The sequence below is a fragment of the Dendropsophus ebraccatus genome, chromosome 7 (assembly GCF_027789765.1).
Source record: "Dendropsophus ebraccatus isolate aDenEbr1 chromosome 7, aDenEbr1.pat, whole genome shotgun sequence".
NCBI lineage: Eukaryota > Metazoa > Chordata > Amphibia > Anura > Hylidae > Dendropsophus > Dendropsophus ebraccatus.
In genome coordinates this window covers 11,197,897-11,222,517 of record NC_091460.1, presented here as the reverse complement: position 1 = coordinate 11,222,517, position 24,621 = coordinate 11,197,897, and the positions used below count along the sequence as shown (strand labels likewise).

The following is a 24,621-nucleotide window of genomic DNA, read 5'->3' as shown; positions in this document are numbered from 1 at the left end:
TGACCAGAGCGCCGATCGGACCGCACGGAGGCAGGTGAGAGACCTCCTGCAGTCCATTTTACCGATCGGGACCCCCGCAGTCACACTGCGGGGGTCCCGATCGGTAAGTGACAGGGGACTCCCCCTGTCACTTACACTTAAACGCCGCGGTCGCGCCGTGATCGCGGCGTTTAAGGGGTTAATGACACGCGGCAGCGCGATCGCTGCAGCGTGTCATTACCGGCGAGGTCCCGGCTGCTGATTGCAGCCGGCCCCCACCTGCTATGAAGCGCGCTCCGCTCCGGAGCGCGCTTCATAGCGGGAAAAACACCCAGGACGTAAGGTTACGTCATGGGTCGTCTGGGGACAGACTTCCATGACGTAACCCTACGTCCAGGGTCGTCTAAGGGTTAACAAGCTCAGGGACTTAGGGACAAGCTTAGGGACTCAGGGACTTAGGGACAAGCTTAGGGACTTAGGGAGAAGCTCAAGGACTTAGGGAGAAGCATAGACTTAGTTAGATAGCATTTTCCTCTCCATAGACAGCAATACTTGGTAAGGCTGGGTAACCTCCATTATTGTCTTATTCACACTCAGTGCCCATAAGTCCATTTTTGTCAGTTTTTATTGCTTAATAACAGTATTATCTATCATCCGCATCTATCAATCATACAAAGGAGTTGCTTAGTTACATTTGTCCTGAGTTGCTAAAAATAGAAAAGAAAGAAAAAAAAACAAAACTTTGGGAGCGGTAAAGTCTTCTGTGTGAACTAGTCCTTAGAAATGGTGAACTTACACTTGGTGAGTGGTGAGGATTTCACCACTCCTAAAAGTAACACGCCCAAAGATAATTATGCAAGGCTCGCTGCGATCCTCCCGGTGTGAACTCCCAGCTCCCCGGTCTCCGAAATACCAAACAAAAAAATATAAAAAAATTGGAGAGTGAACTTTACATCTGATAAAATCATAAATATGTATCGTTAAAAAGTGAGCACAGAAGTTACTCACGCTGAGGAGGGGAGTTTTGGAACGCTCCCCTCTACCTCCAGGTTCTCCTTCAGAAAGATCTCAGCAGGCATCCAGATCAGTCTTTGTTTCTTGTAGCTACCTTTCAGCATCTGGAGAGAAACACTGGGATTCCTGTATCGATTTCTCAAGTAAATTAGGGTTCTGTATACACTTTACTAGGTTTTATTCATAGCCCAACGCGTATCGAGATATCAAATCTCTTTCTCAAGGACAATGTTCAACAAACACACATGCAAGCTTAAAAAGCCCTCCCCTTGCTCCTCCCTCTCATGACCTCATACTGGAACCATTTTACAAAAAAAAAAAAAAAAAACAATGTTAAAAAGGTATTAATACATAAAAACAATAAAAATCTCTATTCTTATCAATGTGGTTACACTCTTTCCAACATTTAAGCCTAAGTTAAGCCTAAAAATCCAATAACTCACTCGTTTGCATAACTTTGCAAATCTATGTAACTGGCTTTCTATTCTTTCTACTGGATACACTTTTAGCAGGCTGGCGTCGGCATTGTGGAACTGAGCAAAATGCCGTGATACACTATGCTTGGCAAATTTGTGTACTATGTTAAATCTGTGTGTATTTACTCGCTTCCTCTGACACGTCCTACCTACGTACTGTAGGCCACAAGGGCACTCCAGTACGTATATAACAAAGTCACTGCTACATGATAAGAACTGTGAAATTGCTATTTCCTCTCCTGACACCTTACCTTTTAGCATTTTTGTTTTGTTAGCAATATTCGGACAGGTTTTACACACTATTTTTCCACACTTGTAGATCCCTGAATTTTTTTTAAAAAACTCCCATTTTTAGATTTTTTGGGTTTTAAGATGGATAAGATGGAGCTATCAGTTGTCCTAAAGTTTGAGATCTTCTAAAAATCATACGTGGGCCCTGGGTCACTGCTTTATGTTAAGGATAAAGCGGAACTGCACAGAAAAGGAAGTATTTGAAGAACAAACCAAAGTACTGGAAGAAAGATTAAAACAAAAAAACTATCCCAAAAAAATTATTGAAGGAGCAAAGAAAAGAGCAGAGGGTTTGGATAGAAAGCTACAGGTAATGAATACAGGAAGGAAAAAGGAGGAAAAAGAAGGTGAAAGAGAGAAAAAAGAAGTCTCATTTATTACTAAGTTCACAAGTAACCATAGAAGTATTGAAAAAATTCTGAAAAAAAACTGGAAAATTCTACTTAGAGATCCATTTTTATCAGAAGCAGTGACCCAGGGCCCACGTATGATTTTTAGAAGATCTCAAACTTTAGGACAACTGGTAGCTCCATGTTATCCCAATTTAAAACCCCAAAAATCTAAAAATGGGAGTTTTTTAAAAAATTCAGGGATCTACAAATGTGGAAAAATAGTGTGTAAAACCTGTCCGAATATTGCTAACAAAACAAAAATGCTAAAAAGTAAGGTGTCAGGAGAGGAAATAGCAATTTCACAGTTCTTATCATGTAGCAGTGACTTTGTTATATATGTACTGGAGTGCCCTTGTGGCCTACAGTACGTAGGTAGGACGTGTCAGACTCTGAGGAGCATTTTGCTCAGTTCCACAATGCCGACGCCAGCCTGCTAAAAGTGTATCCAGTAGAAAGAATAGAAAGCCAGTTACATAGATTTGCAAAGTTATGCAAACGAGAGAGTTATTGGATTTTTAGGCTTAACACACTAACACCAAATGGTCTAAATGAAATGTTGGAAAGAGTGTAACCACATTGATAAGAATAGAGATTTTTATTGTTTTTATGTATTTATACCTTTTTAACATTGTTTTTTTTTTTTTTTGTAAAATGGTTCCAGTATGAGGTCATGAGAGGGAGGAGCAAGGGGAGGGCTTTTTAAGCTTGCATGTGTGTTTGTTGAACATTGTCCTTGAGAAAGAGATTTGATATCTCGATACGCGTTGGGCTATGAATAAAACCTAGTAAAGTGTATACAGAACCCTAATTTACTTGAGAAATCGATACAGGAATCCCAGTGTTTCTCTCCAGATGCTGAAAGGTAGCTACAAGAAACAAAGACTGATCTGGATGCCTGCTGAGATCTTTCTGAAGGAGAACCTGGAGGTGGAGGGGAGCGTTCCAAAACTCCCCTCCTCAGCGTGAGTAACTTCTGTGCTCACTTTTTAATGATACATATTTATGATTTTATCAGATGTGAAGTTCGCTCCTATTTTTTTATATTTTTTTATATTTTTTTTTTTGTATTTGTCCTGAGTTGGTAAAAGTTCTTTTTTGTCAGTTGTGGGGATGAAATACCATTCAAATATACTGTCATACAGATATATATATATATATATATATATATATATATATACACACCATGTGTTATAGTCATACAGATATATATATATATATATATCATGTGTTATAGTCATACAGATATATATATATACCGTGTATTATTGTCATACAGATATACAGTATATCCAGGAATAAAGTTCTCTCTGTTGCTAAATCTTTCTGTGTAAACATGTGGCGATCGGGTAATGATGGCTGCTGTTACTAACAGCAGACCACCATAGCTTGTCTGCACAGGGGGTGATTAACCCCCCCCCCCCCCCCCCCCCCGTGCTGACGATCGCCGCTATTGGCTGATCAATTCAGATCAGCCAATAGCGGCGATCTGCAGCTTTCCGGGTCAACGGTGACCCGATGACCCGTAAAAAAATGGCGGTCGGTGCTGTCCGAGGACGGCACCGACCGCCATTACTGATAAAAGTAATGGTGGCCCGGTGCCACGATCCCGATCGCCGTGATCAGCCGGCCGGGACTGACCGGCCGATCACGGCGATATAAGTGCCCCCAAGGTGTAAAATACCTGCTCTGGACCCCTCAGCTAGGTAGCTGAGGGGTCCAGAGCAGGTATTTGGACCATACTCACCGGATCCGGGGTCCCGATCGGCGTCTTCCGGGTCTGCGGCGTCCTCTTCTCGCGTCGTCCTCTTCGGCTATTTCCGGCGTTCCCTTTCGGCTTTTTTCGGGTCCCTCGACGTCTAACTTCGTCTTTTTCCACCTTTTTCCGGAATACTGCCCCCTAGCGGCTGATAAGTGTATATTATACACTTATCAGTAGCTACAGGGATGTTCAGCATGTAGAAAATGTTTTTTTTTTCCAATTTTTTTTTTTCCGCACCCTAACGCCGCTGAGTGCTGATCAGCATTGTGCGTAAGTGCGCTGCTAACCAGCGACTCATCCTTTTTGGCGTAGGGTGTTTTTTTCTATATCCTACTGCCACGGTCTGCTGATAAGTGCCGCACATAAGTGCGGCATTTATCAGCAACACCATTTCTGGCGTAGGTTTTTTTTTTTATACTGAATGTTAAAAAAAACACGTAAAAAACACTACATTACACTACACTACATTGAAGTAAGTTTTACACTACCCCACTACATACCCCATATACCAATCCCCGTATAAAGATGACCCCCAGGGCGTTTTCGGTATTGGACGCATACGCTATTATTGTCTCCGACACCAAAACAGCCAGTGAGGATGAATGGGGGGTCCTTCTTTCCTCCATTCATCCTCATCCTCATCATCTAATGACGTATTTGGGGGTAGCGTAGCGTACGCTGCCCCCCAAACACGTATTTTCCGCCAGTACCGTCCCAATAAGAGATGACGGTATGGCGTGAAATTCTACAAACTCTGTGAGAGTACCTCCGGGTACACTTACAGATTTAGGGTACGTGCACACTGCGCAATGGCGAAGGATAACCCTTTGTGCATTCCGCAGCTGGCACCCACCGGCGGACTGATGCAGGCGCGCATCTCCACCCATGTCATAGACTCCATGTTATGCATGGGCAGATTACATTGTCCGTCCAAACAATGAACACATTGGACGGAGAGCGGAATCCGCCCATGCATAGAATGAAGTCTATGACACGGACGGAGACGCGCGCCCGCATCAGTCCGCCGGTGGGTGCCAGCTGCGGAATGCACAAAGGGCTATCCTTCGCCATTCCGCAGTGTGCACGTACCCTTAGAGTGTATGAAGGAAGGAACACCCGAATCCAGCCCCCAGATGCCCCCCCATCCTCCGAGTTAGTGGGGAGATCGTTCGGGAACTGATCTTCCCACTGCTGGATAAAGGTCACCACCACCTGTACGGGAATAACTTTTATACCAGCACCCCCTCTTCCGGTTCCTCGCTGCCTGAGCTACTGTAGCTTGTGGCACGATCCGAAAATATCAGAAGCAGTAATAGAGCCCTGATATTTAGCAGCCATGGAGCGGACCCAGCACTTCTGGATATGTAGGACCCCGTATCGCACCAGGGCAACATTTTCCAGGTGACGTCCCCCACAATGGAAAACAGGAGACCCCAGAAGAAGTGCAGAGTGTGGCGTAACAGGGGGATCAGGAAGGACACCATTTTCCAGTGTGCCACCTGTCCTGATTCCCCCGGCCTCTGCATACTGGATCGCTTCAAGGCGCACCACACCTCATTGGAGTTCTACATTATCTAAATTCTGTCCCTTATTCCTATTTCAGGGGTCACGTTGATCCGGGGATTGTTCTGATCGCCATTATGGAGTTGGGAAGGAATTTTTCCCTGTGATGAGGCTATTGTCGTCTGCCTTATGAGGGTTTTTTGCCTTCCTCTGGATCAACACAGGTTGAATTTGATGGACACCTGTCATTTTCAACCTTATAAACTAATAATTGGCCTAATACCCCCAAATAAATTAAAATTGTCCCTTTTCCTCAGCTAAATAAGTACGGCCGCCATTCCCATAAGAGGATGCCATGATGCATACAGGACCCCCAAACAATACACTACAGGTATACAGCACCTCCACCAACTATACACTACAGGTATACAGGACCCCCAAACTATACAATGCAGGCATACAGTGCACCCCAACTCTACACAACCGGTATACAGCCCCTTGACCAACTATATACTACAGGTATACAGGACCCCCAAACAATACAGTACAGGTATACAGGACCCCCACCAACTCTACACTACAGGTATACAGGACCCCCAAACAATACACTACAGGTATACAGCACCTCCACCAACTATACACTACAGGTATACAGGACCCCCCAACTCTACACTACACGTATACAGGACCCCCCCAACAATACACTACAGGTATACAGGACCCCCTAACAATACACTATAGGTATACAGCATCTCCACCAACTATACACTACAGGTATACAGTACCTCCAACCAGCTATACATTACAGGGATACAGGACCCCCCAAACTATACAATGCAGGCATACAGGGCACCCCAACTCTACACAACCGGTAAACAGCACCTTCACCATCTATATACTACAGGTATACAGTCGGGCTCCCTCCTCTGCACGATCTCAGTCTCCTCTGCTTCTCAGCCATCCTGGAGATCGGCAGCTGCTTGCAGCATCAGATGTCACTAATCTAATAGGAGGCATTTGGCACCCTTTCAATGCCAGATGCCTGCTAGTAGATCACTGGTGTCTGATGCTACAGGATTCTCCTCCAGAATACTGAGAAGCAGAGGAGACCTCGGACACCAGATTCAGCTATAACACATAGTCCAGCAGCTGAGAGCAAGCAGCAACTTCTTTCTGGAGCTGAAAGGGTTTGTTTCAATGCTCCCTGGAAGATCCTGGCTGAGTTCAAGCTCCTGAAAGATGTTTTTGCTTGCTGTCAGCTGCTGGTCTATGTGTTATAGCTGAATCTGGTGTCCGAGGTCTCCTCTGCTTCTCAGTATTCTGGAGGAGAATCCTGTAGCATCAGACACCAGTGATCTCCTAGCAGGCATCTGTCATTGAACCTGGAACCTGGAGTTGCACAGCTTTCAGAACTACTACCACCATCATTGTCTCTTGGAAAAGATGCTGGTAGTAATTTTTCAAGCTGTGCAACTCGAGGTGGCACAACCACAACCCTCATCATCATGCCATATTAAAAGTAGACAATGGTGGCTACAGTTTTTATTCACTGGACACCCAAATAAGGGGGCTGGGTTGTCAGTATTTACCATTACTGCTTGTGTAGGGGACTAAGCTGTGCAGTGGGAGGGGAATAGATGGAGGTAGGCAGGGAATAGAGGAGCTAGGGATGGAGGGCGGGGTTGTAGCCATGTTTGTGGGTGGGAGGAGGAGAGGCAGGCCAGGGAAACAAGGTATTGTGGGGACTGTAGGAATATGCAGCACACAGACACTGGTCCAAACAGGAAGCTGGAGATGTAATCAGCAGCAACAGAGAACAGTGCAGGGGGCAGCGAGAGCAGCCAGAGTGGGAAGAAATGTGACAGAGAGGAAGCCAGTAACCATCCCCCAGTGTGTGAGGAGTTTAGAAACTCGCTGCGAATCCTGTGCCTGTGTATTCAATGGCAGACAAAATCGCAGCAGGGATGTACCTGCTGCGAGTTTGTCTGCAGCCCGCCCCATTAGCCCTCCGGCCGCCGGACATTATACAATACCGGGTCCCCGTTCCTGCTTGCTTCGGGGGTCCCGGTGTCTTCACGGCCCGCCCGGCCAATCAGTGCGCTGCGGCGGGGCAGCGCACTGATTGGCTGGGCAGGACACGCTGGGAGCCGCCGAAGCAAGCCGGAGCCGGGATCAGGTAAAGTATATGCTTCGGCGGCCGGGGGGTTAACGGGGTGAACTGCAGACAAAATCGCAGCAGGGATATTCATCCCTGCTGCGATTTTGTCTGCCATTGAATAAACCAGGACAGGATACGCAGCGAGTTTCACTGCGTTTACACAGCGAAAAACTAGCTGTGTATACGTCCTGTGTGTTTGTACCCTGAAAGTGTTTCAGCTGCGGGATCGGGCTACCAGCAGTGCAGAGCTCGCTCAGGAATGGCAGCAGGCAGGTGTGACTGCATCTGCACACACTGTGAGGCGGAGACTCTTGGAGCAAGGCCTGGTCTCAAGGAGGGCAGCTAAGAAGCCACTTCTCTCTAGATAAAACATCAGGGACAGACTGATATTCTGCAAAAGGTCCAGGGAGTGGACTGCTGAGGACTGGGGGAAAGTCATTTTCTCTGATGAATCCCCTTTCCGATAGTTTGGGACATCTGAAAAAAAGCTTATTCGAGGTGAGCGCTACCACCAGTCTTGTCTCATGCCAACTGTAAAGCATCCTGAAACCATTCATGTGTGGGGTCGCTTCTCAGCCAAGGGAATCGGCTACTAAGGATATACAAGAAATAGGAGGCTCTACTGATAAATCACATATACAGGGGTGCCACTCTGTGTCTAAAATACATATTTACACTAACCCAAAAGAACAAGATAGACACAATATCGGAGTGCACACCACAAAGGTCAAGTATCAAAAATTTTTAATTTTATTGAATTATGAATCAAAAAAACACCAGACACATGATTAAAAACATCTAAAAGGTTCCCATAAGGAACTCAACAAGATTCAGGGTTCACCCACATATCTAGTAGGTCTATAACCTACAGGGGTCTGTATGCACAAAATAATGCAACCATGACCGGAGCCAATATGTATCTAGGCAAAAAAAAAAAAATAAGACAAGTGTATAATAATAAGGGAAGGCGGAGAACCAATACATAACAGTGCCACAATAATAGATTGTACTGTATGACAGGGGAATCGGCTCTCTCACAGTCTTGCCTAAAAACACAGCCATGAATAAAGAATGGTACCAGAATGTCCTCCAAGAGCAACTTCTCCCAACCCTCCAAGAGCAATGCCTTTTCCAGCATGATGGAGCACCTTGCCACAAAGCAAAGGTGATAACTAAATGGCTCAGGGAACAAAACATAGAGATTTTGGGTCCATGGACGGGAAACTCCCCAGATCTTTATCCCATTGAGAACTTGTGGTCAATCATCAAGAGACGGGTGGACAAACAAAAACCAACAAATTCTGACAAAATGCAAGCACTGATTGTGCAAGAATGGACTGCTATCAGTCAGGATTTGGTCCAGAAGTTGATTGAGAGCAGCTGGGGAGAATTGCAGAGGTCCTGTATGTGATAAAAACATCTGACAAACACACATAAAACCGGTGGGCAGCAGATCATGTGAAAATATAATATTTGTGTCATTCTCAAAACTTTTAGGGCCCTATTACACCAACAGATTATCTGACAGATTTTTTTGAGCCAAAGCCAGGAATGGACTGTAAACAGAGAACAGGTCATAAAGGAAAGACTGAGATTTTTCCTCTTTTTAAATCCATTTCTGGCTTTGGCTTAAAAGAATTTGTTAGATAATCTGTTGGTGTAATAGGGCCCTTAGCCATGACTGTAGAAACAGGGACGTGTGTAGACTTGTCTAGCCATCAGCTTTCCAGCTGGAGTGTTTTTAGCACTTAGTTAACTATCTTGGACAACCTCTTTAAGAAAATAAAAATTATACACATTTTGTCATACTCATTATATATATATACTGTATATATACACAATAGTTGTTATATTATCCTATAATTCTGCCTCATTATAAATAGAGATGAGCAAATTTCCCGAAGTTCGGGTTCTTATGAACCTGAACTATCGGCTTCTGACTGCCGCTGTCTGCAGCCTCCGTGAATAGGGTGGATACAGCCGGAGGACCGCCTGGAAAACTGGGATACAGCCATAGCCATAGGCAGGCCTGTATTTAGAGTTCATGCTGCCCTAGGCACTTTGCATGCTGAGGCGCCCCCCAGGGCTGCAGACTGTCAGTACATGCTGGGAGTTGTAGTGCCTGCAGCTGTTGTAGTTGGGTCCTAGGTGCATCATACAATAGATGCTGTGTGGCATAAGAATACATAGATCTGTGGGGGCTCAGTGTAGGGAAGTGACCCCAGAACATCTCTGATAGGGGATAGGGGGAGATGTTTTTGTTCTATCCCCTATTAGTGATGTTCTGGGGTCACTTCCCTACACTGAGCCCCCACAGATCTATGTATTCTTATACTCCACAAAGCATCCAGTGTATAATTCACCTAGGACCCAACTACAACAGCTGCAGGCACTACAACTCCCAGCATGTACTGACAGTCTGCAGCCCTCAGGATATGCTGGGAGTTGTAGTGTCTGCAGCTCTTGTAGTTGGGTCCTAGTTTAAAAGTTTGCACTAGTGTACTGTAGTGACCACAGGGTTGTGTCAGTACACTACCGCAAACCATACACTGACCCATTTATACGCCCAATGGTACACAGGCTCGGCACACTATAGAAGTGACTCACAGGTGACGTCTTCTCCTATTGCCGTCGCTCACTTTTTGCTTTCTTCTCCATCTGGCGCAGGCATCATGAAGACTTCTCCGACCACAACTCATCTGCAGGCAGGCAGCTGGGGGTGACTGGGGAAGGGAGGCAGCTGGGGGTGACTAGGGAAGGGAGGCAGCTGGGGGTGACTGGGGAAGGGAGGCAGCTGGGGGTGACTAGGGAAGGGAGGCAGCTGGGGGTGACTGGGGAAGGGAGGCAGCTGGGGGTGACTGGGGAAGGGAGGCAGCTGGGGGTGACTGGGGAAGGGAGGCAGCTGGGGGTGACTGGGGAAGGGAGGCAGCTGGGGGTGACTGGGGAAGGGAGGCAGCTGGGGGTGACTGGGGAAGGGAGGCAGCTGGGGGTGACTGGGGAAGGGAGGCAGCTGGGGGTGACTGGGGAAGGGAGGAAGCTGGGGGTGACTGGGGAAGGGAGGCAGCTGGGGGTGACTGGGGAAGGGAGGCAGCTGGGGGTGACTGGGGAAGGGAGGCAGCTGGGGGTGACTGGGGAAGGGAGGCAGCTGGGGGTGACTGGGGAAGGGAGGCAGCTGGGGGTGACTGGGGAAGGGAGGCAGCTGGGGGTGACTGGGGAAGGGAGGCAGCTGGGGGTGACTGGGGAAGGGAGGCAGCTGGGGGTGACTGGGGAAGGGAGGCAGCTGGGGGTGACTGGGGAAGGGAGGCAGCTGGGGGTGACTGGGGAAGGGAGGCAACTGGGGGTGACTGGGGAAGGGAGGCAGTTGGGGGTGACTGGGGAAGGGAGGCAGCTGGGGGTGACTGGGGAAGGGAGGCAGCTGGGGGTGACTGGGGAAGGGAGGCAGCTGGGGGTGACTGGGGAAGGCAGGCAGCTGGGGGTGACTGGGGAAGGGAGGCAGCTGGGGGTGACTGGGGAAGGGAGGCAGCTGGGGGTGACTGGGGACGGGAGGCAGCTGGGGGTGACTGGGGAAGGGAGGCAGCTGGGGGTGACTGGGGAAGGGAGGCAGCTGGGGGTGACTGGGGAAGGGAGGCAGCTGGGGGTGACTGGGGAAGGGAGGCAGCTGGGGGTGACTGGGGAAGGGAGGCAGCTGGGGGTGACTGGGGAAGGGAGGCAGCTGGGGGTGACTGGGGAAGGGAGGCAGCTGGGGTGACTGGGGAAGGGAGGCAGCTGGGGGTGACTGGGGAAGGGAGGCAGCTGGGGGTGACTGGGGAAGGGAGGCAGTTGGGGGTGACTGGGGAAGGGAGGCAGCTGGGGGTGACTGGGGAAGGGAGGCAGCTGGGGGTGACTGGGGAAGGGAGGCAGCTGGGGGTGACTAGGGAAGGGAGGCAGCTGGGGGTGACTGGGGAAGGGAGGCAGCTGGGGGGTGACTGGGGAAGGGAGGCAGCTGGGGGTGACTGGGGAAGGGAGGCAGCTGGGGGTGACATGGGGAGGGGGAGAAGCTGGGGAATAGCTGGGGTGACAGGGGGAGCAGGAGCAGCTGGGGTGACGGGGAGCAACTGGGGCGACAGGGGGAGCAGCTGGGGGGACAGGAGTAGGGAGAGCAGCTGGGGCGACAGAGGGAGCAGCTAGGGAGTAGCTGGGGTGACAGGGGGAGCAGCTGGGGTGACAGGGGGAGGGGGAGAAGCTGGGGAACAGGGGGAGCAGCTGGGGCGACAGGGGGAGAAGATGGGGGGCAGCTGGGGTGGCAGGGGGAGAAGATGGTAGGGCAGCTGGGGTTGCAGGGGGAGAAGATGGGGGGCAGGGGGGGAGAAGATGGGGGCAGCTGGGGTTGCAGGGGGAAAAGATGGGGGGCAGCTGGGGTTGCAGGGGGAGAAGATGGGGCAGCTGGTGTTGCAAGGGGAGAAGATGGGGGGCAGGTGGGAGAAGATGGGGGCAGCTGGGATTGCAGGGGGAGAAGATGGGGGGGCAGGGGGGGATGGGGGCAGCTGGGGTTGCAGGGGGAGAAGATGGGGCAGCTGGTGTTGCAAGGGGAGAAGATGGGGGGCAGGTGGGAGAAGATGGGGGCAGCTGGGATTGCAGGGGGAGAAGATGGGGGGGCCGGGGGGATGGGGGCAGCTGGGGTTGCAGGGGGAGAAGATGGGGGGCAGGTGGGAGAAGATGGGGGGCAGCTGGGGTCTCAGGGGGAGAAGATGGGGCAGCTGGGGTTGCAGGGGGAGAATATGGGAGGGCAGCTGGGGTTGCAGGGTCAGTAGATGGCAGCTGAGGTGGCAGGGGGAAAGGATGGGGGAAAGCTGGGGTGGCACGGGGAGAGGATGGGTGGGGGCAGCTGAGGTGACAGGCAGAGGGGAAGAAGGACCAGCCGGGTGGCAGGAGGACCAGCTGGGGGGCCGATAGATCAGCCGGGTGGCAGGGACAGCAGCCGGGCGGTAGGAACAGAGGCAGGCTAGGAAGATCTCCCCCATGCAGGGCCAGCGTGAGCTTCCGGCACAGACAGCCTGTCACACACGCCGGAAGCTCACATACAGCCCCGCGATGCCCGAAATTCTTCCCTGTTCAGCAGCGTACGTGTGACGTCATCACGCCGCTGCCAGACAGGAGAGAAGTTCGGGCACTGCGGGGCTGTATGTGAGCTTCCGGCCTGTGTGACAGGCTGTCTGTGCCGGAAGCTCACGCTAGCCCTGCATGGGGGAGGTCTTCCTAGCCTGCCTCTGTTCCTGCTGCCCAGCTGCTCCCCCCATCACCCTAGCCCCTAGGCACCGGACCACCGGATCGCTCATCTCTAATTATAGTATAATTTCTAAATTAAAATGATCCATATAAGTTATATCAGTAAAGGAGTCTGCTCCAGTACGCAGTTTATGTCAATCCTTTTTGCATTCCAGACCTGGATTATTGTGAGATATATAATGTAATGATCTGACACCATTTTAATCAAATTAATCAGAAAAGGTCCAGAAAGGCATCAGAATATGGCTGGGCACTTCTCTTCCCACTCTGTGGCCCCATAGAGTTACATTAGGATTGTGTCATGTGCAGAGAGATAGAAGAGAAACGGCAAACTACTCCCGGCTCCTTCTAGTTATCAGTCGGGGTCTCAGCATCTGGACTCTTACTAATCTTAACTTCTGACTTCTCTGACATGTCACAAGTTTATTAAAGTTACAGTACCCATTCAAAGTTTTAGTAGGTGATATGAGTCTAAGAAGGACTGGAGTAGAGATGGGAATGAATAGGTCAATGGTGAATAATGAGGCATGTAAGGGGGGACTCCTCTGTAAAAAAAAAAAAAAAATTTAAGATGAACAAATGACTTTATTTTATTCTCAACAGTGACACAATCATTTCTATAGTGGTCCACAGATGGTTGCTGAGAACATACGATACACCAACAGGTCCACCAAGGAGAAAACACTAAATGAAAACCTCTAAACGAATGATTCCATAATCTTTGCCGGGGATTGTAGTGTTTTTTTTGGCTTTATGTTTCTTAGTCATTTTTTCCTCTTCCCCAGCAGGTCGTTTTTTTTGTTCATTTCTGATCTAAATAAAATGATAAAACATTTGGGGATAAACACACATCCTAACAGTCCAGCACTGGACGCCATCACTGCAAAGACCTCCACAGCCACCATGTTCTTGCCTCTAGTGGTCAGATAAGCCGGGATCATGGCGATCCAGACACTGCAGAACACCAGCATGCTGAAGGTGATGTACTTGGCCTCATTGAAAGTGTCTGGTAATGTCCTCACCATGAAAGCCAGAACAAAGCTCACCGCTGCCAGGAACCACAGGTAACCCAACATGGAGAAGAACCAGATATCTGACCCTGCATTACACTGAATGAGAATCTTCCCAGGATAAGACTGAGTGTCCAGGTCCTGGAATGGTGGAGAGATAGACAACCAGATAACACAGATTATAACCTGGATGGATGAACACAACAACACTATGGTATATGGCACCTTCACACTCAGCCATTTTCTCCAGGGGCTTCCAGGCTTGGTGGACTTAAAAGCAACACAAACCATCACAGTCTTGGCGAGAAGTGAAGAGACGGCAACTGAGAAGAAGACTCCAAAACTGGTTTCCCGTAATCTACAAGTGACATCACTGGGACGACCAAGAAACAAGAAGACGGAGAGGAAGCTGAGGATGATGGAGACCAGGAGGAGATAACTCAGGTTCCGGTTATTAGCTCTAACAATAGGAGTGTGCCGGTAGGAGATAAATATTCCCAATATGGAGCCGGTCACAAGACATCCGAAGAGCGAGACACCGGAGAATACAGAAGCCATTGTGTCATTGTGGTAAGAGATGAAGTCCAGGACTTTGGGCAGACATCCGTCTCTCTTCTCATTCGGCCATTCATCACTTGGACATTTCATACAGTTCTCAGAATCTGCAGCAATATTTCATAACATATTATTTGTCTGTCTGTCTATCGATCTCCTCTTTATCTTTTTTGTATACATGTAGTGCTGGCTTCAATAACAAGTAATATACCATGCCCTCTCCATAACTATTGGTAAATTATCAAGTCAGGATAAATCCAATGTCTTGTAACACACTATAACCCCAAGGTATCAAAACACACAAAAGGCTTCATAGACATAACAGTCATAACAGTGATGAGTGTACCCGGACCCATGGCGGAAGTCTGTGTTTGGGTCCATTGTACGCCTTATTAATAAATCTTGTGGAAATGCTGCAGAGCGGCCAATAAATAAGCTTCATGGGGTCACTGTCATCAGAAAATACTTTTGACATGTCAGAGAAACATGTCAAAAGTTTTTATCAGTCAGGGTCTAAGTGCTCAGACCATGACGGAACAATAGAATGAGCGGGGAGAGGGCCTTGATGCTGCGTGGTCCACTCCCGGCTCTGTGTGAAAAAACATGGCTCTTAGACTTTCTGTATGAGGCTGTGTTATCACGTGACACAGAGTCGGGAGAGGACTGCACTGACTTCTCCCAGCTCATTCTCACAATTGGTCAGAATCTAAACACAACAACAAACAAAACTAATAATTCTGATTGCTCAAAAGTACAGATGAGCGAACCTTTGAAAAGTGTGCCTCACCCTGATTGCAAACAGATGGGTTAAGACTGTTTGACACTTTAGAATGCGTTTAGAATGAATAGGGATTTGCAGTCAAGATCACAGGGCTGGAGCAAGGTCAGTGTGCTTTCTATTGGCGGGGGGTAGGGGGGGAATCAATCATACTTACCCTCCTTAGTCTTCTATCTGTAGCAGGAGTAGCACACAGCAGCAACTCTCCGCTCAGCCAGTCAGGGGCTGCAGTAGTGTCCCACCTTAGCTGCTGATTGGCTGAGCGGACACTGGGGAAGCAGAGCTGGTACATCAAGCACTGTTTGCCAGGTCCGCTAAAGACAGAAGAGCTGAGCTCAAAGGGAGTAAATATAATTACTTCCCCCTCAGTCTGGCCTCCAAAGGGTTAAGTAGGGATACACAGCATCCTCACTTAACCCGTTGGGGGCCTAACTGTCCAGTAAATCTGAAAAGAAAAAATAGTGGGACAATTTTTTATTTTTTTTTTTAGTTTATAATCTCCTTACCAGTTTTATCCTGACTATATCCAGTGCTCCCACTCTGGTCCTCCATTTCACCTTAGTTTACTTGCCTGCAGATGGAGTGTAGTTGGTTCCCTAAGATTTATACCACCCAGTTAAATAACTCTCAAGTGTCACAAGGTACTGTAAGCTGTGATTTCCTCTCCAGCCACTAGTTGTCTCACTCCCCTTCTTCACAGTCTATGAGAAAGGTTAAGCTATGTTCTTGTATGTTAAAGAGAATGTACCATCAGGTACACTCTCTTTAAAATCGCACGAGTTGAACAGTGCCGCCACATGGAAGCAGGTGCAGCGGGCCTTTTTTGAACCGCGGCCTGGTTCGCCCGTACGGCACTGTTCAATTCATGGTTACCAGGACAGGGGTGAAGCACTGGAGGCGGGCCGGCCCACCCCCAGTGGGAGGAAACCCCCACCCCTCCATAACGCGGCTCCATTGTCCCGGTAACCATAAATTGAACAGTGCCGTACGGGGGGAACCAGGCCGCGGTTCAAAAAGAGGACCGCGGCAATGGCTTCCCCATGTCATGTGCTATTTTAAAAAGAGTGTACCTGATGGTACATTCTCTTTAAACTTAACTGTGTTTACACTCTACCTCTTTACACTCTCTCACCTACACTTCCTGTCACACAATCCTTTATAAGATAGGGATTTCCTGTCAGGAGGGAGTCTTTTAGTTAGTGTGTATGAGACATAGACACAAGTCACAACTTCCTGCTGCAGTAACTAAGCCGTCCCGGCCAAAACACCAGAGCCCACTGACTGGTGCAACTCCAGCATCCAGTGCCCCGGGCCACGGCCCAGAGATTATTTGCCCAATCACTAGTTTCAGGGCATCTACTGCTGAGGCCGGTGATTGACTACAGGGTATACAGGCACATCATGTCTGCAGGTGTGAGGAATATGGACAGCCCTGTCCCTATACAGGAGTGTGTACAGTTATATTATATGTGGTTATGAAAGTGTTTTACTTATTGAAACACTATAGACGGTTATGTGTATTCCACTCACTATACCTTAGCTTGTCCAAACATCATAAATAGAGATGAGCGAACCTGGAGCATGCTCGAGTCGATCAGAACCCGAACTTTCGGCATTTGATTAGCGGTGGCTGCTGAACTTGGATAAAGCCCTAAGGCTATGTGGAAATCATGGATATAGTCATTGGCTGTATCCATGTTTTCCAGACAACCTTAGAGCTTTATCCAAGTTCAGCAGCCACCGCTAATCAAATACCGAATGTTCGGGTTCGGATCGACTCGAACCCGAACCCGGTTCGCTCATCTCTAATCATAAACTCTGGGCATTTATTTAGGGTGCCTGGTCAGGAAACACTAGGCCTGGTTTATTGAGGGTCTCAGGAAACCTGGAGTTCTTATCTACTTCAAAGAATGGACAGATCCACTCAAGCACAACACCCCCCAACCATAGGGCAATGGTTCAATTAGAGGACATATGCAATGAGGTGTCCCTGGTCCTTCCCCATTATCACCTAATCAGCCAGAGACAACTGATTATCCTAATCACCTGATGAGCGGCCAATCAGAGACAACTCATTATCCTAATCACCTGATGGACGGCCATTCAGGGACAACTCATTATCCTAATCACCTGATGGGCATCCAATCAGGGACAACTCATTATCCTAATCACCTGATGGGCGGCCAATCAGGGACAACTCATTATCCTAACTACCTGATGGGCATCCAATCAGGGACAACTCATTATCCTAATCACCTGATGGGCATCCAATCAGGGACAACTCATTATCCTAATCACCTGATGGGCGGCCAATCAGGGACAACTCATTATCCTAATTACCTGATGGGCGGCTCGGAAATCTAAGCTGAGTTTTGATGGTTTAAAATATGGTGGCAACAGCAAAACGTGGTGGCAGTGTAGGGGGTCAGTCTGACTGAGCTGCAATCCATGATTTCTCGTACCTCCTGGGAAAGCAGCGACTATTGTAAGTCTTAGATAGTTTCTTCTTATTTCTACCTTTTATTTTATGACTCTTATTGCATGTATGTATGTATGTATGTGTGTATGTATGTATGTATATGTATGTATGGCATCCTATTTTACCTTTAATTTTGTAAGAACTGGACCTTTTGTCTGTTAAAACTTTAATAAGTTTGGTCCTTGTACGCTCTAAGAATCCATAGCCTTTGGATGTAGTGTTTTAACCCTGTGAGTGCCAGTGAGTGGTGTTTTGGGGTGACAGTGTCCTTTCACACTTAATTTTAAAGGTGGTGGCAGCGTGTGTGTTGAGGTGCTTGGACTGTGTTGGGGTGTGATTTATGCTCAATTTGCCACGATTGAGTGGAAATAGATTAACCCCTTGCAGTGGCATCCACGTCACGTGCTGGTATGTGTGTATGTGAGAGCAGGGAAGTAAACAAAGGTGGTGGGGAGGATTAGAGCGGAAGCCTAGGACAAAGAAGAGAAAACAGTTCAGTATACAACATTCTCTTTACTTTATAACATTAACAGACTGTATTTTGTTAAGTTTGCCTACATTGGGGGGTGGGGGGTGGAGATTAACTCATAAGTGGCCTGCATTGCAGTCTGCACAGGAAGAAGAAGTAGGAAGAGGAGAAGGAGGGGAGATTAACTCATAGCTGCATTGCAGTGCAGTCTGCCCGGGATGGGGGATGGAAAGTAACTCATAAGTACCCTGCATTGCTGTCTGCACAGATGGAATAACACTTCTGTCCTGTTTTGTTCCTGTAGATGTGTACGTTACATGTGGCGTGCACTGCTGGTGTGAGTAGGAATGGCCGGTACCTCAGTCTTCTTGTACCGGTGCTGTACTACATCCACCAGAGGTGACATACTGGTACATTGCACAGCACTACCACAGGTAACAGGCTGGTCACCTCTGTGTGTGTTGTCTGTATGACTCTATGTGGGAGATTTATCAAACTTATGTAATGAAACAATGGTTTAGGTGCCAGATTCCACAAAATTGGATAACTCTCTCCCTATGTGTTTATCAATGTTATATCTGTCTAGTGAGTGTGGTGTATGTGTGACTGTGATAACCTTGTGTATTCCGGTGAGTCCACATGTAACAATTTTCACTCTGTTACAATAATGTAGTGGCGGTATTCATCCTGGCCCTGGCCTGTCGCTAGGAGCCTTGTGCGGGACTAATGTTATTTCTTCTGTCTAAAGAGATCCCAGCCATGTCCGGCTACAGCACTAACCTATTCTCGCTGGGGAACTGTTCTCTTCTTCTGTTACCTCTGAAGGATATACAAGAGTATTGGGGTATGGTATTAGTCATTGGTCTAGCTAAGTGCTTATGCCGAGTCTCTACTGCAATCCTCAAAACCAAAAAGATGAAAAAACGCTGGACACTATATTTAAAGGGAACCAATCACGGCGAAAATGCCCCTGATAAGGAAAGGTGCTGGTGCATTACCCAGCACGCTTCCCAAACATACCCCTGTACCCTCCTGGATCACATCATAATCTTACATTTCTGAAGTCCCGCGCTGTATGGTAATTAGGTGTAAGTAGTCACGGTGGACTGATCTAGTCACAGTCCTGGGTGTAGCTAGGCAGGGTCCTGGGCGGTTGCAAACACTGTAATCACGGCCAGAGGGGCGTGATGGAGACCTGCGTTCTGCTGACATCACCCAGGGCCTGCGTTCCCCGTCAGAGGCATGCGCAGTATGTCAGCGTCTTTTCCCGCCATACAGCGCATGTGCGGCGTGCTAAAGACGTCGCTGTGCCGACGTGGAGCGCAGGCCCTGGGTGACATCAGCGGAACGAAGGTGTCCATCATGCCCATCTGGGCGTGATTACAGCACTCGCAATTGCCCAGGACCTTGCCTAGCTACGCCCAGGACCGTGACTACATCAGCCCACCATGACTACTTACACCTAATTACCATACAGGACTTCAGAAATGTAAGATTATGGTGTAATCAAGGAGGGCACAGAGGGTACAGGGGTATGTTTGGGAAGCGTGCTGGGTGATGTACCAGCATGTTTCCTTATCATTAGAGGCATTTTTGCCGTGATTGGTTCCCTTTAAAGCGCACATCACTCGATAAAATATAAAAATCAATCTTTATTTTAACATGATCTAATGACAAAAAGCAAACACTAAAACAAACATGATTAAAAACAATTAAAACAGCACATGGGTGTATAGTAACCTAAGTGAAGGGATATAATAATCCCCCGCTCTACTAGGATATTAGACAATAGTTTTACTCCACATGATCCAATATATAGGTATATCTAATAATGTTATACGAACAAAGAAAGGTTGGCATTGAACATGATGACAATTTCGTAATAAATCCACAAATACAATATTACGACAAACAAAACAAATACACCCTAATGAAAGCAAATAATCCAAATCAATGCACAAACACTTTCACATATAAAGTGCTAATAGTGCTGGAAAAAAGAAAAACCTGTAAACAACAAGCTATTGCACAAGAAATATAAGGAAAAGCCCAACCATTTGCATGAAATAAACACATGGTCACCCTACGGTCATGGGAGCAAAAGTTAGTCAAACTTTGCTATAAAAGGAACACCATTACACTTCCATCTTTACCCCTGAGGAAGTCACTGTGTGGGATGACGCGTTGTGTCCAGACCAGGCTATTAGCTCCCATGACCGTAGGGTGACCATGCGTTTATTTCATGCAAATGGTTGGGCATTTATCTATTGTCTAATATCCTAGTAGAGTGGGGGATTATTATATCCCTTCACTTAGGTTACTATACACCCATGTGGTGTTTTAATTGTTTTTAATCATGTTTGTTTTGGTGTTTTCTTTTTGCCATTAGATCATAAAATAAAGATTGATTTTTTTTATATTTTATTGTGGGGTGTGCGCTTTGAAAACAGTGTCCCACTTTTTTCTTCTTTTTGTTTTTTGTACATTGTACATATGGACACTTAGCTGCACTCTAGTATATATATTTTTTGTGTGAGCCCCCCTATTTCTCTTTTTTGTTTAGAGTCTTTACTGCAAGTCACTAGCATGCCCCTAGAGGGTCTCCCAGACCCCTAGCTCTACCCACTAGGTGGGCCTGTAATACCTAATTGTGTGTCATTCCGTGCCCACTAGGTAGCATAGTCGGATGTCTTTGCCTGTGGATTCAGGAACTTTCTCTCACATTCCCAGCTGAACCACTGTGTCTGACTAGGTCCCAGCCTGTAGCTTGCAGGATCCCAACTTACCCTTGTTGTACAACTTAAAGTCTATTTCAACTAACTACAAGCTCTACAAGTGTATTTCAGTATATTTCAAGCAACTATTGTTTTCAAAGACTGTTCAAGTCCTTATCAGTATTCTTGTCAGTGTTGAGATATCATATAAAGTGTTATCTAGCAGCATCCCAGCTGTGTGCTCGTTTCTGGAACATATATATATATATATATATATATATATATATATATATATATGTGTGTGTGTCTGTGAGAACACTAGGTATTTGCCTCCTCCTCATGTTATCGTTACTGTGAACAATGTCTATTGTATTCAGAGACTGTGATATTTTGAACTTTCCTTCAACCGATTCAGTAAGCTATTTCATGGTTAACTCTTACCAGTGACCCCTCATCTCTCCCGCATAACACCTGCACAACATTCAGCACTCACTACTCTACCCAACTCCTAGCGTGTGGAGCTGCCGAGCCAGTGTATCCAAGGGTGGCCATAGCTGGTACCACTCCTGATCACCATGACAAGACCCCGAGGAGGGCTTCCTACATCTGCACCCCTGGGTGGCTGCGCCCTGGCGCCTGCTGCACACTCTCAAGGGGTATCTCTGTTTCAGCTTGTAGGCCTATAGGATAGGGGATAAGAAGATACCCACAAAGGTCTGACCACTGGGACCCACATCAATCCTGAGAAAGGGAACACAATCTTCCCCAGAAGAGTGCAGTCATGGCAGTATTGTATTTAGCAGGTATGATGTTTGGCGGTATACACAGGGGTCAGTGTGTGGCAGTATTATATTCAGATCATGCAGTATGGGATGCTAAGAGGAACTTTCCCTAGTTTGAAGGATAAATTGGAGGGTTGGGACCCAAATTGAGTTTTTGCCCCCAGTGTAGGGAAAGCTAGCTACCCCTCTGCTGGTAAGACAATACTACTACCGGTCTTATTGGACATCTCTCCTTCTGAACACGGGACGCAGTCATAGCAGCAGGTATGGATGGATGTTGGTCTCGCCATTTTCCTACTTCCAGGTAAACATGGCTCTGAGCAGCGGGATTCTGGGACCTGAAGGAAAACACAAAAACCTTTACAGGATGACAAAGAGTAAATCACTAAAATACCTAAATATGATGAAAGTAATAGGGGACCTAGGGTTACAGACTAGAGGAAGGGTCTATCATATGAATATGGGTTTCCTATATACAGATGCAGTGTCCTGGTCATTGCCAGCCTTAGGTTAGATAACGTCCTCTATGTCCTGGTCAGGGCCAGCCTTAGGTTAGATAATGTCCTCTATGTCCTGGTCAGGGCCAGCCTTAGGTTAGATAATGTCCTCTATGTCCTGGTCAGGGCCAGCCTTAGGTTAGATAACGTCCTCTATGTCCTGGTCAGGGCCAGCCTTAGGTTAGATAACGTCCTCTATGTCCTGGTCAGGGCCAGCCTTAGGTTAGATAACGTCCTCTATGTCCTGGTCAGGGCCAGCCTTAGGTTAGATAACGTCCTTTATGTCTCGGTCAGGGCCGGCCTTAGGTTAGATAACGTCCTCTATGAAACTTTACAGTATATGTAATATATTTCTTTCTTTCAATCTGTATGTGTATATACCCAGATGTTCATACAGGCTAGAATATAAAACAGTGACATATTTATTAACTCACAGGTGGCGTCTTCTCTGATTCATTCACATTATATGATTTATAAATAATTATTCTGCATTTTATTACATGAAATAAGGATTTGATAGAATAGAAAAACTGGTGTTAATATTTGATGCAGAAACCTTTGTTTGCAGTTACGGAGGTCGGACGATCCCTGGAATTTTTGACCAGGATTGTAGACATTGCAGCAGGGATTGTGTCCCCCTCCTCCATCTTCTCAGATCTTTCAGGTTTCGGGGCTGTCGCTGGGCAACATCCCCCCAAAGATTTTCTATTATGTTCAGGTGTGGATTCTGGCTAGGCCACTCCAGGGCCTTGAAATGCTTCTTACAGAGACGCTCCTCAGTTGCCCGGCTTTATTTTTTGAGCTATTGCCAAGCTAGAAGACTTACTGAGGAAAGGAGGGTGGTGGCCAAATTCTCGCGATACATGGAGCCCCAGACAATAGAAGATTGGAAGTCAGGTTACCTTTCTTCTATTTTCTAATAATTGCGCCAACAGTTGTTGCATTCTCACCAAGCTGATTGTCTATTGTCCTGTAGCCCATCCCAGCCTCGTGCAGGTCTACAGTTTTGTCCCTGGTGTCCTTGGCTCTTTGGTCTTGGCCATGGTGGAGAGGGTTTTTTTAACATAGGTTAAGAGTTCAGACTGGTGCAATTATAACAGGTAAAGAGTGGGGGGAGCTTCCTAATTCCTTAATGACAGAGCCAATTTTCATTTTTACCCTTTTCTTTTTTTCCTCCTTGTGTTTTGAAGGCCATACCACTTATATTTTTACCTACAGACCCAAATGAGCTAATTGTACTTTGCAATGACACACTTAATTTTTCAATATTTTATGTTGCAAAACCAAAAAAACAATTTGCATCGTGAAATAAAAAAATATATATATTCCGGGTTGGGGGGTTTACACCATTTGTTACATGGTAAAACTGACATTTTATCTAAATTTCTCAAGTCAGTACGATTAGAATGATAGACAATGTGTATAACTTTTATTTTATATTTCGGGTAATCTCAAGTTGTTCAAGCTCGGGGCCCGTGTTTCTGGATCTGGCACTCTGTAATCTTTTCCAGCAAGAGGCGGAATTCTCTAAACCGTGAGTGCAGGTTTCTTCTATCAAGAGTCAAGTATTAGGGTCATTATGAGTTCTGCATTACCTAGACAGGTTCCTCCTGGTAGCCCCCTATCTTCTGTTGAAATTTTCTACCTAAAACCTGTGTTATCAACCAAAAAAACAAATCTTAAAAAACAGCGAAAGTAAACAACATTCTCCTTAGAATATAAGAGTCCTCTCTGTAACCTGAAAAAAGATCCTTCCGAAATCTGTCTGCACCTAAACAAGAAGAAAATACCGGAGTTCATGTAACGATGGATGACTCTTCTTGGATCTTGCAGTTGGAGGGTTGTTACTGCTTAGGAGAGGGCATTTTGAGAGTCCGTTCACTAAGTAAGCGTTCACTTTCTTCAACTGACTGAACCACAAAACGTTATTCTCTTTGGTAACAAGAAGACGAAATCCCCAGCAATATAACATTTAGTTGTATGCCAAGGCGGTAGTAATGGGAGAAAGTTTCCTTCTCATTTTTAAAGGGGTTATCCAGCGGTGAGGTTTTGAAACTCAGTCCCATTGAAGTAAATAGAGCTTAATTGCAAACCACACCTGAACTGGAGACAACAGTAGGGGGAAAAGTGCCATGTTTTTGTAGCGCTTGATAACCCCTTTAAGGTAGTGGCCGAGAGGTCGGTAAAGATAAAGACTTGATGATAAGGGGCCGATAGTCCCTCGTTTTTCCTAGAAACTTCCATCAGCTTTTCTTTTACTTGGAAAACTGTTTCTAGCCAGGATGTCCCTGGGGACAGTATCATTAAGAAGCTTTGGTCAGTGCGTCCTATCAATCTCCAAGTCAGAGTCAGCGCAGTCAGGCAATACAACTTTAAGTGAATCACACACGAACTTAGGGACGTTCTTAGGCAGGACCAGTGAATGTGACCTTCGAAATCTGCTTTTTTAGTCTGCAATGATTGGGCTGGTTTCTCCAGCGAGTAGTGAGAGTCAATCAAG

At 46.9% G+C, this 24,621-nt stretch overlaps 1 protein-coding gene across 1 annotated transcript; it reads right to left on the bottom strand.

Annotated features, from left to right (window-relative positions):
* Positions 1–13,601: 13,601 nt before the first annotated feature.
* Positions 13,602–22,986, bottom strand: LOC138796432 (vomeronasal type-2 receptor 26-like). Its single transcript, XM_069976034.1, has 3 exons — positions 22,948–22,986; positions 21,836–21,962; positions 13,602–14,509 (listed from the first exon to the last, which is right to left on the bottom strand). The coding sequence occupies exons 1-3, from the start codon at positions 22,984–22,986 to the stop codon at positions 13,602–13,604; spliced, it is 1,074 nt and encodes a 357-aa protein (XP_069832135.1).
* Between the last annotated feature and the right edge of the window lie 1,635 nt (positions 22,987–24,621).

Coding starts and splice junctions, on each gene's coding strand:
- LOC138796432 (XM_069976034.1), bottom strand. CDS start 22,986: ATGTATCGCGAGAATTTGGCCACCACCCTCCTTTCCTCA. Junction 21,963..22,947: donor CCACCACCCTCCTTTCCTCA/GTAAGTCTTCTA, acceptor GTTTTCCTTCAG/GTCCCAGAATCCCGCTGCTC. Junction 14,510..21,835: donor AGAGATGTCCAATAAGACCG/GTAGTAGTATTG, acceptor ATATTGCTGCAG/ATTCTGAGAACTGTATGAAA.